Genomic DNA, 14,922 nt, shown 5'->3' with positions numbered 1-14,922 from the left:
TGGGCCGGAAGAAAATAGTTGGGAGCCTGCCAACAACATACTTGACAAGGAGCTAATCCGTCAATTTCATCTAACTCATCCTAGGAAGCCGAAACCCCCTGGGAGGGGCCCTAAGAAGGGGGTACTGTTTGTGCCCGTCTGTCGCAGACGGCTGCAACCTCTGCTGCTTACCTCTTTTTTCCCTGCACCAGCAATGTTGGGAAAGATGGCAACCTCTGCCTCCAAACGTTGACCTCCATGGCGTCCCCGGGACAGCGTGGGCAATCCTGTCCACCATCTTGAGTCGGGGATTACCTAAGGCGCGCACGCGAACACCAGCCTCCCTCGTATCCACGTCATGGCGGGAACCTCGGTGGCGTCCCCTCCGCATGACGTCACCCACCAGTATATTTAAGCTGACTGGACTTTACTTACTACAAGTTAGCAAGGACTTCCTTCCTGCTGAATTCCACTACGTCGGAGACGCTTTGCTTCTCTACATTTCCTGAGTTCCTGACTGAACGCTTAGAGGTACCCGCTCCTCGGGGGTCTTGCCACATTCCGGCTATCCGCTCCTCAGAGGGCCTTCCTATTTGGAGATACCTTCTTTCCACTTGGAACCCAGACTTGATCAGCCTTGTGAGTACACTTCTCTACTGCCTGCCTTTGCTGACGGAACCTCCGGTGTACCCCACAGTGTACTACCGTGCCTCATCGCAGCATACCTTTATCACTTATGAGTGTATTTCTACATCTACTCAGCTGCAACCTCCTACGCCTCTTTCACCATCTACATAGATTCTCGGCATACCCTGCTCCGCAGGCCACTACCGGATCTACTATCTAGAGGTATCATTGGGAGGCATAGCCTCCGGCATACCCCACTCCGCGGGCCACTACCAAGGACATCATCACTGGTTACATCCACACTCCAAGCAGCATTTCATTCCCACGCTGTGGGCATCGATCCTACATTGCTGTGTAATAAAGACTCATTATTCTCTGTGGCCTTCTCTGCTGAGGCTACGCCTATCATGGTGAGTTCCCACAGGACTCCTCCCTGTGGGTGGAGTCAGCTCTCATCACAACTAAGGGTTTACAACCATACCAAAACCTAACAGCAGTTATCCCCAAGCTTATGATAACCCATAAAAAAGTTACTGCTAGCAACTTTTTTACTGGGTGATGAGCCTTCTTGAAATTTCAGACAGTGCTGCTTGACATGCTTTGCTTATAGATTTGGCTATAGAAGTGCTTTTTCCCTCATGACTCTGCATCAGTACCTCTGTTGGCCTATAAAAAAATGCAAGTGAACTAAGCAAAATTCTTTAGTCCCTTGGCTTTATTTAACAAATTTAAATTAATTAAAATATGAAAATGTTAATACAAGTTTAGATTCAGTTTCTTAAAATAGTCACTTTTACTTAAGTCAGTAGCTTATAAAAATCTCAAACCCCTGTAAACCTGTTATAGACAAAATGAAAAATATAGTTAATCTGTCGTTTTCATGCTTCACCAGATTTTCCAGAAATCTCTCTACAGCAACAGTACTGAGGATTAATTATCAGCTACATACAGGTGTGAACATATTTGGCAAAAGAGGATATCCAACTTTGTTTAAACTGAAGAGAAAATTTAAGATTTGATTGCAATACTAAATATACAGTATGTACCAAAGCTCTACAAAATAAAATATCACAACTGCTAGCTTGTAAAAAATACCAGGCACTTTAATCTTCCATAAAGCTGATGCTTCCCAACCAATTTACATATACTTCATTCTGCTAGATAAGGCTCCTGAACATGGCAAGTGGGGAAAACTTTGCCAGAAAGAAAAATTCACACCAGGTGTCAGTGAATTTTTTTCTTTTCTGATCAGTCCATATAAATGGTTTTGGTATCTATTCTATCTCTCAAACTTCCAAAGCTGATTTTTGTCTGTTGCATTGCAAACCTTCATCTGTACGTCCGGCCGACCATCAGAAGTGCGGTATGAGCTGAGGCACATATTTGAATGATAATGGTAAATAGTTCCATCCTGCAGAAAACACACATGCACACTGTTATTCTATTTTTTTAGGAGGTAATTTTGTAACAGCCTGAACAAGAAAGCCACAAATAAGAGGTAGATTTAAAAGCGTTGCTCGCACAAAAATGGCCATATACACACGTATGTGGGCTGCGTGCAAGCAATGTACATTTTAAGAAGCTGGGAAGGTGTGCATACATGTATGTGTGTGCATACATGTATGTGTGTGCATACATGTATGTATGCACACACAGACTAAGTAGGCAGAAAAGGTGGCAGCTCATAGGTATTCCAGGGGTGGGTCCGACATGCATAACCACAAATTTTACTCAGGCAACCCATAAACTTTACCTGTGTAACTTTGCTATTGCTCATGAGGCACAGGAGCCTGGGGGGGTGGGGGGGGGGGGGGGAGGGAGGGAGGGGAGGGATAGAGAGCCTCTGGATAGGGTCAGTCTGATACTCTAGATATATGTACCACTCTGGAGGGGGGGGGGGGGGGAATACTTTGAATCGGGGTGGGTTTTTGGGAGGTGGGTTGAGTCTAGGGGGGGTGTTGTTATAAACACATTCAGAGGTATTCATATTAAAATTGTCATCAGTAAAGAATTATAGCCCTTGTAAGTGATGAAAAGGAATAGATTTTTACACTGCAGCTAGCACTGCAGTGTACATATCAACTCTTGTTAGACTTTTCATTACTTATAAGGACTATAATTCTTTATTGATGTCAATTTTACTATGAATACCTCTGATGAAAAATCTAACAGGAAGAGTTGATTTGTACACTGCAGTGTTAGCTGCAACATAAACACTCTCCTACCAGGTACAATACCCTCCTTATGAAAAAACACTAATTTACCATCAATACATGGCCTATTGAGAAAAAACCAACAAATAATATTGATACAAATGCCTACATGCTAGTAAAATACTTCACCTCGGTCACACACATAGAATCGACCTTCACCAAGTACAGAAAGACCACAAATTACAAATATGGAAACAGAAACTGGAATGGAAACTGCAAAAAGCCACTCTGTATTCTTTGCAAAACAGAAATATAGCACTTAACTGTTATAAACTTGTAGAATTGTGAACCCTGGGCTGAGGTGAGAGGTGTCTCCGCCCACAGGGAGGAGCCCTGTGGGCCTCACTGCCAGCAGGTGCGGTCTTAGTTCATATCAGACACAGCTGTAATAGAGTCTTTATTATGGGGAAAGAAGATCACTGCCTGCGAGGCGGGAAGTGTAAGCACAGTTCTGAGCTAGGTGGTGTGCCCAGTATGATACCTCTGATGAGGAGATCTGGTAGTGGCCCGCGGTACAGGATACGCCAGAGTCTCTGTAGATGATGATGCCTTGGATGAGAAGATTTGGTAGTGGCCCACGGAGCGGGGTACACCAAGTCTTGCAGTAGTGTAGAACAGAATGTCCGAGGTGCAGGAACCCAGGAGAAGGCTCCCACTGGGGAAACACGGTAGTGGCCCGTGACAATGGGGTACACCGGAGACAATCCCACAATGAGGCTTTAGGTAGAAGTGAAGTCCGTAGAAGTGAGATACTCACAAGATAAGGTTCCTGGAGAGATCCCAAGAAGGAGGACAGAGGTAGTCCAAGGCAGGAAGGCCCTCCGAGGAGCGGATAGCCAGAGATGCAGGGGAGCCCCCGAAAAGCAGGTACTCAGAGCGTCTCACGCCAAGGGTAGAGTCAGGAACCGGAGGTGGAGCAGAATTCAGCAATGAGGAACTCCTTGCTAACTCGTAGGAGCATTGGGCCGGTCAGCTTAAGTACAGTGAAGGGTGACGTCATCTGAAGGGTGACGTCATCTGGCGGGGACGCCCCCGAGGTTCTCGCCATGACGTGTACAAGAGAGGCCCGTGCGCGCGCACCTAAATAATTCCTGGAACAAGATGGCGGTTGGCAGCGCCCACGCCGTCCCGGGAATGCCAGGCAGGTCGGCAGTGGTTGGCAGAGGCCGCCACTCTTCCAACAGAAGACAAGTTAGTGCAAAAAAAGGTGAGCATGAGTGGTCGCAGCTGTCTGCAACCAAAGGGCGTAACAGTACCCCCCTTCTTAGGGCCCTTCCCCGGGTGTTTCGGTTTCCTAGGGTGAGAACTGTGGAATTGCCTGATCAAGTCCTTGTCGAGGATGTTGCTAGCAGGTTCCCAACTATTCTCTTCAGGACCGAATCCTTCCCATGAGATCAGATACTCCCAGCGCTTTCCACGTTTCCTTACATCCAGAATATCCTCCACTTGGTAGGTGATGTCCTCTTCTGCAGCAAGCGGTTGGGGCTCAGGTGTCTTCTTCGAGAATTCCGAAAGGATGAGCGGCTTCAAGAGGGAGATGTGGAAGGCATTGTGGAGGGTAACTGAAGGTTGTAAGTCACTGGGCCCAGGCAGCGAAGTATTGGAAAGGACCCGATATACCTGGGCGCAAATCGAGCGGAAGGCAGCTTTAAGCAGATGAAGCGGGTACTGAGCCACACTTTGTCCCCAGTAGTGAGACAAAGTATGGCGGAGTTGCTCGATGGTGAGCATTGTAGAACCTTTTGGCCTTTAGTCCAGCCTTTTGGAGGAGTTGTTTGGTATGCTCCCAGAGTTGGTGCAGCTCTTGCACCGAAGCCTGTGCTGCAGGAGACGACACCGATAAAGGTACAGGCAGAGTTGGCAGAGGTTGACACCCATAGACAATTTGGAAGGGCAAAGATCTAGTTGAAGCAGATTGATGAGAATTTAATGCAAATTCAGCCCAGGGGAGCAACTCGGACCAATCATTCTGTCTGGAGTTAATGTATGCCCGGAGAAACTGCTTTAATGTATGGTTTGTCCTCTCTGTCTGCCCATTGGCCTGCGGGTAGTATGCAGATGTGAGATCTAGAGAGATGTCAAATTTCTTGCATAAAGATCTCCAGAATTTTGCTGTAAATTGAACCCCTCGGTCGGAGAGGATGTGTCTAGGCAGGCCATGGAGGCAAAAAACGTGTTGTATGAATAACTTTGCTAGTTCTGGAGCTGAAGATAATCCTGGTAGGGCCACAAAATGAGCCATCTTTGAAAAGCGGTCTATCGTGACCCAGATACTACTGTTTCCATTGGAAACGGGTAAGTCAACAATAAAGTCCGTAGCAGTATGTGTCCACGGTTCACTAGGTGCAGGAGGTGGCTGAAGAAGTCCCCAGGGACAGCCATTGCTGTGGATAAAGCACCAGTTTACCAGTGGAAATGACTGAAAATTACCATCCCAGTGTGTTTACCAGGAAAGCAAGACAAACAAATATATATTTTTTTTAAATTTTGTCTTTATTGAGCCAATAACAATATACAATTCAACAATATGCAGAGCTTCAATGCATCTACACAATATGGTTCAGAGTTTTCAAAGTTTTTAAACCCCTTCCTCCCTGTTATATTACACCTTCTTACAGAGTTTAACTATTGCCACTGCAAGCATAGGAATATTCAATCTTTTGAACAGAATAATTTATAGAGGTTCAAATAAGAGCATGACAAAAAATGGTCCATAATGCCAAGAAAGAGGACGTTAGCCAGTTTGGATTGCAAACTGGCTAAAAGACAGGAAACAGAGAGTAGGATTAAATGGACAATTTTCTCAGTGGAAGGGAGTGGACAGTGGAGTGCCTCAGGGATCTGTATTGGGACCCTAACTTTTCAATATATTTATAAATGATCTGGAAAGAAATACGATGAGTGAGATAATCAAATTTGCAGATGACACAAAATTGTTCAGAGTAGTTAAATCGCAAACAGATTGTGATAAATTGCAGGAAGACCTTGTGAGACTGGAAAATTGGGCATCCAAATTGCAGATGAAATTTAATGTGAATAAGTGCAAGGTGATGCATTGATTCGCAAGGGCCAAGACACTCGAAACTGAACACCGGAAGCCATCACAGCCTTCCGCCGCCTTAAAGAAGCTTTTGAGGTGGGGTCTTGTCTCCATCACCCTGACCCGAACTGCCCCTTCAAGTAGAAGTGGACGCCTCCGTGATTGGGGCCGGGGCGGTCCTTAGCCAATGTACTGCTTCTGGATCTACAGTCCCATATTATTTTACTCTCGCAAGTTCTCATCTGCGGAATAAAATTATAGTATTGGAGATCGCGAGTTACTTGCCATCAAACTAGCCCTTGAAGAGTGGCACCCATGGTCAGAGGGCGCTCAACACAAATTCATCGTATTCACTGACCACAAGAACCTGGAACATCTGAGCCATGCCCAACGTCTCAACGCCTGTCAGGCCCAATGGGCATTATTCTTCTCCAGGTTCAACTTTGAGCTTCGTTACTGTCCAGCTGAGAAAAACCTACGGGCAGATGCCCTATCACGCTCTTTTGAGCCTGAAGATACTCCAGAAGAACCTGGCCATATCATAGATCCAGCTTACATTTGCTTATCCGCTACTCACCCAGTCCCTACTGGGAAGACTGTTGTGCCCTGACGAGTCTGAGAAAGAGTCCTCCGGTGGGTGCATGATTCAAAGTTTGCTGGCCACCCAGGGCAAGCACGAACCTTGGCACTGCTCCAGCTGTTCTTCTGGTGGCCCACTATGGTTTCTGATGCCAAGGCATACAGCGAATCCTGTAACATTTGTGCGCAACAAAAACCCCCATAGGTCGACCCTGGGGTTTACTTCAACCACTTCCAGCTCCTGAGGAACCGTGGACCCACCTGTCTATGAATTTCATCGTGGGCTTGCCTCCATCTAAGGGCCATACCATTATATGGTTAACCATAGATCGATTTTCAAAAAAAAATGACCCATTTCGTCCCTCTGCTGGGGCTACCATCTGCTCCTGAGCTGGCACATCTATTCTTTCTACACATCTTTAGGCTACATGGTCTACCCAAGGACCTTGTCTCTGACAGAGGTCCACAATTCATTGCTAGATATCGGCATGCTATTTGCCGAAAATTCAGCATTAATATCAGTCTAACAACCGCTTACTACCCTCAAGCCAACGGACAAGCTGAGCGAATGAATCGCTCCCTAAAGACCTTTCTCCACACCTACATCAATGACCGCCAAGACAATTGGTCTGAACTTCTTCCTTGGGCAGAGTTTTCTCACAACTCCCACATTGCCACAGCTACAGGCACGTCACCATTCTCCATCATCTATGGGAAGCAACCACAACCACCATTACCAATACCATTATCATTACCTTCTCCTGCGACGCAGGCTACTGCGGAGCCCTCAAGGCTTTATGGGAACAGACGAAACTTCGCTTACGTCAAGCCGCTTCCCGGGCCAAGAGATCTGCTGACAGTCACCGATGCTTGGTCCCTGAATTTCGTCCCAGCCAGAAAGTCTGCTTGAGCACTTGGTATATCAGACTCAAAAAACCTTCTCAAAGATTCGCTCCAAGGTACATTGGACCGTTTTGGGTCACCTGACGCACTGGACCAGTTACATACCAGCTTCGGCTTCCTCCTATGCTGGGAATACACAATACGTTTCACGTATCACTTCTAAAACCAGTGGTCTTGTCCTGGCCTTCCTGAAAGGCTCCTGAACCACCTCCATTGGTGGCTGAGACTGATACGACCTACAAAGTACATGAAGTCCTCGACGTCCGCAGTAGGGGCCACCGGTGGGAATACCTCCTTTCCTGGGAGGGTTACAGTCCCGAGGAAAACTCGTGGTAACCAGCTCGAAACATCCTGGACAAAACCCTCCTCCTGCACTTTCATAGTGCCCATCCGCGCAAACCCCGACCTCCAAGAGGGGGGCGTAAAGGGGGGTACTGTTATGCGTGCCGTCCGTGGCAGACCCGCAGCTCGGCCCCCTCACCTCTCTGTAGTAACTCCAGCTCCTGGTTCCTACTCTCTGGTGGCAGTGGGCCGCCAGCTCTGTCCTCGGGTCCCTGGTGTTCCCGGTCCAGCCACCACGTCCATTGCTTCATGTCGGGCCTCTCTGCGTGGCCTGCGGAGAGACGCCGCTACTCGGCTCCGCGCCCCTCCCCTAGGCGCGCGTGCATCACCAATGCTTATGTAGGGCCTGTGGCGGGAACCTAGCCGTGGCCCCGGATGATGATGTCAGTGGAGCATCCGTATTTAAGCGCAGGCTCTGCTCCCTAGCTTTGCCTTTGCAACAGTTCTCCTCGCTGGTTGAGTATTCGTTGCCTCCTTAGAGATTCGTCTCACTCCTGTGTTCCTGTTCCTCGTTTGTAGCTGGTTCCTGTCTCCTTGTTCCTTTGTTCTTGCCTTGCACCTTACCTCGGATTGCCTACACGGACTTTGACTCTGCTTTGCCTGACCACACCATTGACTTTCTCCAAGCCCGGACCTCTGCTTCGCCTGACCACGCCATTGACTGTCTCCAAGCCCGGACCTCTGCATTGCCCTACTACGCAGTTGTCCCTCTCCAGATCCAGACCGCTGCATTGCCTGACTATGCCATTGCCTCTATCCATACCCAGACCTCTGCATTGCCTGACTATGTCATTGCCTCTTGCCAGACCCAGAACTCAGCATCGTTTGACTACGCTCGACTATCTCCATGATCAGACCTCAACCTTGTTTGCCACTGATTCCAGATTGCTGCCAGCCCTGACTCAAGCCTGCCCCTTGACACCTCTTCAGCCTATTTCCTGGACTTGGTCAAATCAGGCTTCGGCCTGCTCTTGCTCGGGCGTCCCCTGTCTGCCTTCGTTCCTTTGGTGCCCGAGTCTCTAGGACACTACTTTGTCTGGTATAAGACTGTACCATCTCTCTTCTGCTGTCTCTGGGCTGGACTTGATTTCCTCATCGTCTACATATAGACGATGTCCAGCTGGCCCCGGCATCCAAAGGCTCAACCCGCGGGGAACGAGGGCTGGTATTGGTGAAACTCCAGCTGGCCTCTGTTCATCAGCCCATTCCGCTTGCTGACAGTGGGGACCTGTAGGTCCCTACTTACGGGTTGCTTCAACCCCACCTTGGCTCAAGGGTCCACCTCCGGCGCAATATTCGTTAGCCTGTGTGAGCAGCGACCGAAGACCTGCGCGACTGGCGCCGGAGCCCCACCGGGGGAAGGTCAGGTCAGTGCTCGGCCTCCCCACCCGGGGGACCCCAACGCCAGCCGCGCGCGCCGAGGCCCAATCCGGCGATCAAAAAGGGAAAAAAAGGGAAAAGAGCTTAGGCCCGCCCAAAAAAGAAAAAAACCAACCAACCAGATAAAGCCCGGCAGGGCTTTAAATTCAGACTGCAGGCACCATTTCCTCCTTCTCCACGCGGCGACCAAAGACCTGCGCGACCGGCGCCGGAGCCCCACCGGGGGAAGGTCAGGTCAGTGCTCGGCCTCCCCACCCGGGGGACCCCAACGCCAGCCGCGCGCGCCGAGGCCCAATCCGGCGATCAAAAAGGGAAAAAAAGGGAAAAGAGCTTAGGCCCGCCCAAAAAAGAAAAAAACCAACCAACCAGATAAAGCCCGGCAGGGCTTTAAATTCAGACTGCAGGCGCCATTTCCTCCTTCTCCACGCGGCGACCGAAGACCTGCGCGACCGGCGCCGGAGCCCCACCGGGGGAAGGTCAGGTCAGTGCTCGGCCTCCCCACCCGGGGGACCCCAACGCCAGCCGCGCGCGCCGAGGCCGAATCCGGCGATCAAAAAGGGAAAAAAAGGGAAAAGAGCTTAGGCCCGCCCAAAAAAGAAAAAAACCAACCAACCAGATAAAGCCCGGCAGGGCTTTAAATTCAGACTGCAGGCGCCATTTCCTCCTTCTCCACGCGGCGACCGAAGACCTGCGCGACCGGCGCCGGAGCCCCACCGGGGGAAGGTCAGGTCAGTGCTCGGCCTCCCCACCCGGGGGACCCCAACGCCAGCCACGCGCGCCGAGGCCCAATCCGGCGAACACAACACAATGAAAATATAAAAAAAACCAAAAAACAAATCAGGGAAACACGCTAAGACCCGCCCAAAATAAGGAAGCCGGCCAACCAGATAACGCCCTACAGAGCTTTAAATCCCACCCTGATAGGCGTCGCGCGCCGAGCGTCGTGCGCCGAAGGAGCACGACAAAGGGGCCTGCCCCTTTGTGTGCCCCTTCGTGTGTACCGGAGCACAACCAGAAACACCTACGCTAAACGACTCTGCCACGTAACTCTGCCTCTACAACCAAAGCACGCTACATCAGCGTCACCCAAGCATTCGTCCAGCGATCTCATTCTCCAGGTCTCATACACATACCTGCCTCCCCTGCATTCATCCAGCCACTCCAGCATTCATCCAGCCTCTCCAGCATTCATCCAGCCACTCCAGCATCTCCAGCATTCATCCAGCATCTCCAGCATTCTTCCAGCCACTCCAGCCTCTCCAGCATTTATCCAGCCTCTCCAGCATTCTTCCAGCCTCTCCAGCATTCTTCCAGCCTCTCCAGCATTCATCCAGCATTTCCAGCATTCATCCAGCATTTCCAGCATTCATCCAGCCACTCCAGCATCTCCAGCATTCATCTAGCCACACCAGCATTCTTCCAGCCTCTCCAGCATTCTTCCAGCCTCTCCAGCATTCTTCCAGCCTCTCCAGCATCTCCAGCATTCATCCAGCATTTCCAGCATTCATCCAGCCACTCCAGCATCTCCAGCATTCATCTAGCAACACCAGCATTCTTCCAACCACTCCAGCATTCTTCCAGCCTCTCCAGCATTCTTCCAGCCACTCCAGCATCTCCAGCATTTATCCAGCCTCTCCAGCATTCTTCCAGCCACTCCAGCATTCATCTCCCCAGCATCCAGCCTCTCCAGCATTCATCTCAGCTAATACCATCTAACACCACTTTCGCTCCTAACAATGCAAACAATGTACCACGGTCTCCCAATACCGATTCTCCATCATAGAACGCTACTCACAGGAAAATCAAACATAATCTACAATCAACACACCTACAAATCACTTATCCCCATCATGATTACTCCAATCACACAACTTCTAGGATTCACTCTGTTCTCATTGATATTATTTAATGTTCAATCACTATCCAAGAAATCACTAATTTTAAATGATCTTCTCCTAGATGCAAACCCAGACTTATGTGCTATAACAGAAACGTGGTTTAAATCTACAGATATAGCTTTAATCAATCAACTACCTACTCAGACATACGACTTTTTCTCAATCCCACGACAGAAAAAAAGGGGTGGGGGCATTCTCTTAGCAGCTAAGAAAGATCTTAGATTCACTCATCACCCAATCAAATCTGACTTGAAATTGGAAACAGGTCTCTTCAAATCAGACTCACTACAAATCCTTCTAATATATGCCCCTCCAGGACTTCTAGAAACGGACCCATCACCCTTCCTAGAAATCTTAGCATCTTATCTAAAACCAGACTTCCCAACGATAATCCTAGGAGATTTCAACTTGCACGTTGATAACCCCACACTCTCAACCAGCTGCGAAACCATTCTTACAGCCATGTCTGCAATGGGATTCAAACAAATAATCAATGAACCTACCCACAAGGCAGGTCACACGCTGGACCTTATCTTTGTGAACTCAGGTATAACACATTCAGTACATCCCACTTACAAAAAAGTTCCCTGGTCAGACCACTCTTTAATCTCCACCACCTTCTCAATGACCCAAATGAACAATAATCACGCCCCTCAACACTCATTTCTCTACAGAAAAGTATGCACCTCTGATGAACTCAGCAATCATCTAATCACGGAACTTTCACACATGGACTTCACATCACCCAATGCAGCCGTTAATTCCTGGTCCTCCATAACAGAAACCGTGGCAAACAAACTATGTCCGTGGATAACAAAAAAAGTCAAACAAGGTGCGTCAAAAAGGCAGCCATGGTTTACAAATGAACTTAAAAACCTCAAACTCGACCTGCGTCAAAAAGAAAGTAAATGGCGTAAAGCCCCTTCCCCCTCCACACTTTCTACATACAAACTCGCCCTCCAAGCATACAAGAGCTCCACTTTAAAAACAAAAAGGGACTTCTATGCACACAAGATTCATAACATTATATTCGATTCCAAAGCGCTATTCACATTTGTCTCCAATCTAACTCAGGCAAACCCTCCTGACATACCACCTAACCAAGCTCAAACAAAAGCCGATGAGCTGGCACTCTTCTTCAGTAAGAAAATCACAAACCTACTAACACAATTAAAGCATAATACCGGCACACCAACCAGCAATTACATTCTTCATAATAAAGACATCTCCCTCCAATCTCTTGAACTCACCTCTTCCTCAGAGATCCAAACTCTTCTTAAGAAAATGAAACCCTCATCGCATCCACTAGACCAGATTCCGTCTAAATTACTACTGCTAATCCCGGACACCATAACCAAAACCCTAGCAGACATTATAAACTGCTCATTCATCCAGGGTTTCTACCCAGACGACCTCAAAATAGCATCCATCAAACCGCTACTTAAGAAGCCTAACTTGGACCCCAAAGATCCTAACAACTTCCGTCCAATCTCAAATCTGCCTTTCATTGCCAAGGTGATGGAGAAACTAGTTAACACACAACTAGCAGATTACATAGAAGAACACAAAATTCTTTTCCCCACTCAATTCGGTTTTAGAAAAGCCTCAAGCACCGAATCCCTTCTCATCTCACTGACTGACCACATTATTTTGGGCCTCGATAAAGGACAGGCCTTCCTACTGATCTTATTGGATCTATCAGCAGCGTTCGATACTGTGAACCATGCCATATTACTAAATCAACTAGCGAACATCGGTATTGCAGGATCAGCACTAACATGGTTCAAAACATTCCTAGAAAACAGAGGTTTCAAAGTTAAAATCCACAACAAAGAATCCTCCAGATACCCATCATCACAAGGAGTTCCTCAGGGTTCCTCTCTCTCACCAACACTTTTCAACTTATACCTTCTCCCGCTTTGCCAACTGCTAAACAAATTGAACCTAAAACACTTCATTTTTGCCGACGACGTCCAGATTGTGATCCCCATCAAAGAATCCATCACTAAAGCGCTAGAACTTTGGGAAAATTGCTTTCAAGAAATTAACGAGCTCTTATCCAGCTTAAATCTAATCCTAAACCAATCAAAAAGTGAATTCATTCTAATCTCTCCAGATAATTGCAAAATCACTACAAACCCGCCAGCCAACTTACAAACCTCAAAAGTAAGAGATTTAGGAGTCTCCATAGATAACTGGCTAAATTTGAAATCGTTTATCAACCAAACAACCAAAGACTGCTTCCACAAACTGCACGTATTAAAAAGAATAAAACCCCTATTTCACTTCCATGATTATAGAACAGTGCTCCAAGCAATAATATTTGCGAAAATTGATTACTGCAACTCGATCCTACTAGGCCTCCCATCATCACATACTAAACCGCTCCAAATGATACAGAACACCGCAGCAAGAATTCTAACAAACAAAAGAAGAAGAGATCACATTACACCAGTCCTTAAAGACCTACACTGGTTACCAATCCACTACAGAATAATTCATAAATCCCTCACCACAATCTACAAGAATATCCATGGACTGGCTCCACTCCATCTACAAATAGCTCTTAAAAAACACTCCTCCAACAGACCCATCAGAGAAGCATATAGAGAATATCTACAGGTACCACACAACAATACCACCCAACATATAACATTGAGAGATCGGGCCTTCTCCACAGCAGGTCCCCCACTGTGGAACTCCATCCCCCTAGAACTAAGACAGGAACCATGTCTTCTAACCTTCAGGAAAAGACTGAAAACATGGCTGTTCATGAAAGCATTTCCGGACCCTTAAAGATTCACTACCATCAAATGCAGCATTACTGAACATTTCCTATTAAACTGAAACAGTCACTATCTACCAATCACTACAATGTTTTACTTCTTGTTAAACTTTTTATCTTTCCTCTAACTCTAATCCCAGTTAGAATGACCCTCGTTTTATTGTAACTTCTTCTTCCATGCACTTGTTTTACTTTTAATGTATACTCTTATGTTATTAGTTATTTACGTTATAATGTATTTCTCACCCCTTGTTTTATGTAAACCGACATGATACGAACTCCGTGAATGCCGGTATAGAAAAATACAAATAAATAAAATAAAATAAATAAAGTGGGGTTCTCCTGTAAATATTAAGTTCACTTAGAGAATAGCCACTGCCATTAGCAATGGTTACATGGAATAGACTTAGTTTTTGGGTACTTGCCAGGTTCTTATGGCCTGGATTGGCCACTGTTGGAAACAGGATGCTGGGCTTGATGGACCCTTGGTCTGACCCAGTATGGCATTTTCTTATGTTCTTATTGAAAAACTTTGAACAGAGTGGGACCCATCTGAGGGAAAAATACTTTATAAAAATCCAAGTGATAACCATCTGGGCCTGTACACTTTATCTTAGGGAGCAACTTAACCGCCGTCTGTATCTCTTCCAGTGTTATTGACACAGCTAATCTGTGATTCTTCATAACTGTCACCTGAGGAAGATGAAGCAAACCCAGATATTGTTTAATATTCTAAGACAGACAAACCGTCCTCCTTGGTGTATAAACGAGCAAAAAACTTAGCGAAAATACGATTTATGCCTGCCATCTGGTTAAGTTAAAGCTCCCAAGGCAGTATGAATCACAACTATGAATCCTAGTATGAAATATGAATCCCTGCTCATCCTCTTTTTTTGCAATAAACCCACCATGAAAGATACATGTTTGTCACATGTTCGTAAATTGTTTGTTTCAGATACCAAAAAGACCTTAACACCTGGCCTATTTGAATTCCATCAAGTTCAGCCCTACACCGCTGTAGCTCTTTCCTCACATGTCTAGAACAGTTTGCTTTATGCTGGCATTCCAAACTTGCTATTCTTCTAGAGAGAAAGAGACTTCACATTTTAACCTCTGTTTCTTAAGATGACTTCCAAATCCTATAATCACCCCTCTCAATACCACGTTAAGCGTTTC

General features: G+C 47.0%; 1 protein-coding gene across 1 annotated transcript in view; it reads right to left on the bottom strand.

Annotated features, from left to right (window-relative positions):
• Positions 1–1,302: 1,302 nt before the first annotated feature.
• The window catches only part of GALNT4 (polypeptide N-acetylgalactosaminyltransferase 4), a 400,871-nt gene continuing 387,251 nt past the window's right edge, over positions 1,303–14,922 (bottom strand). The window contains exon 10 of the mRNA XM_029589958.1: positions 1,303–2,017. Coding sequence (XP_029445818.1) covers positions 1,886–2,017 — 132 coding nt within the window. The 3' untranslated portion in view covers positions 1,303–1,885. The remainder of the gene's footprint in view (positions 2,018–14,922) is intronic.

The sequence above is a fragment of the Rhinatrema bivittatum genome, chromosome 2, assembly GCF_901001135.1.
Source record: "Rhinatrema bivittatum chromosome 2, aRhiBiv1.1, whole genome shotgun sequence".
Taxonomy (NCBI): Eukaryota; Metazoa; Chordata; class Amphibia; order Gymnophiona; family Rhinatrematidae; genus Rhinatrema; species Rhinatrema bivittatum.
Note: the sequence above shows the minus strand (reverse complement) of the source record. Positions and strands in the feature narration are given on the sequence as shown.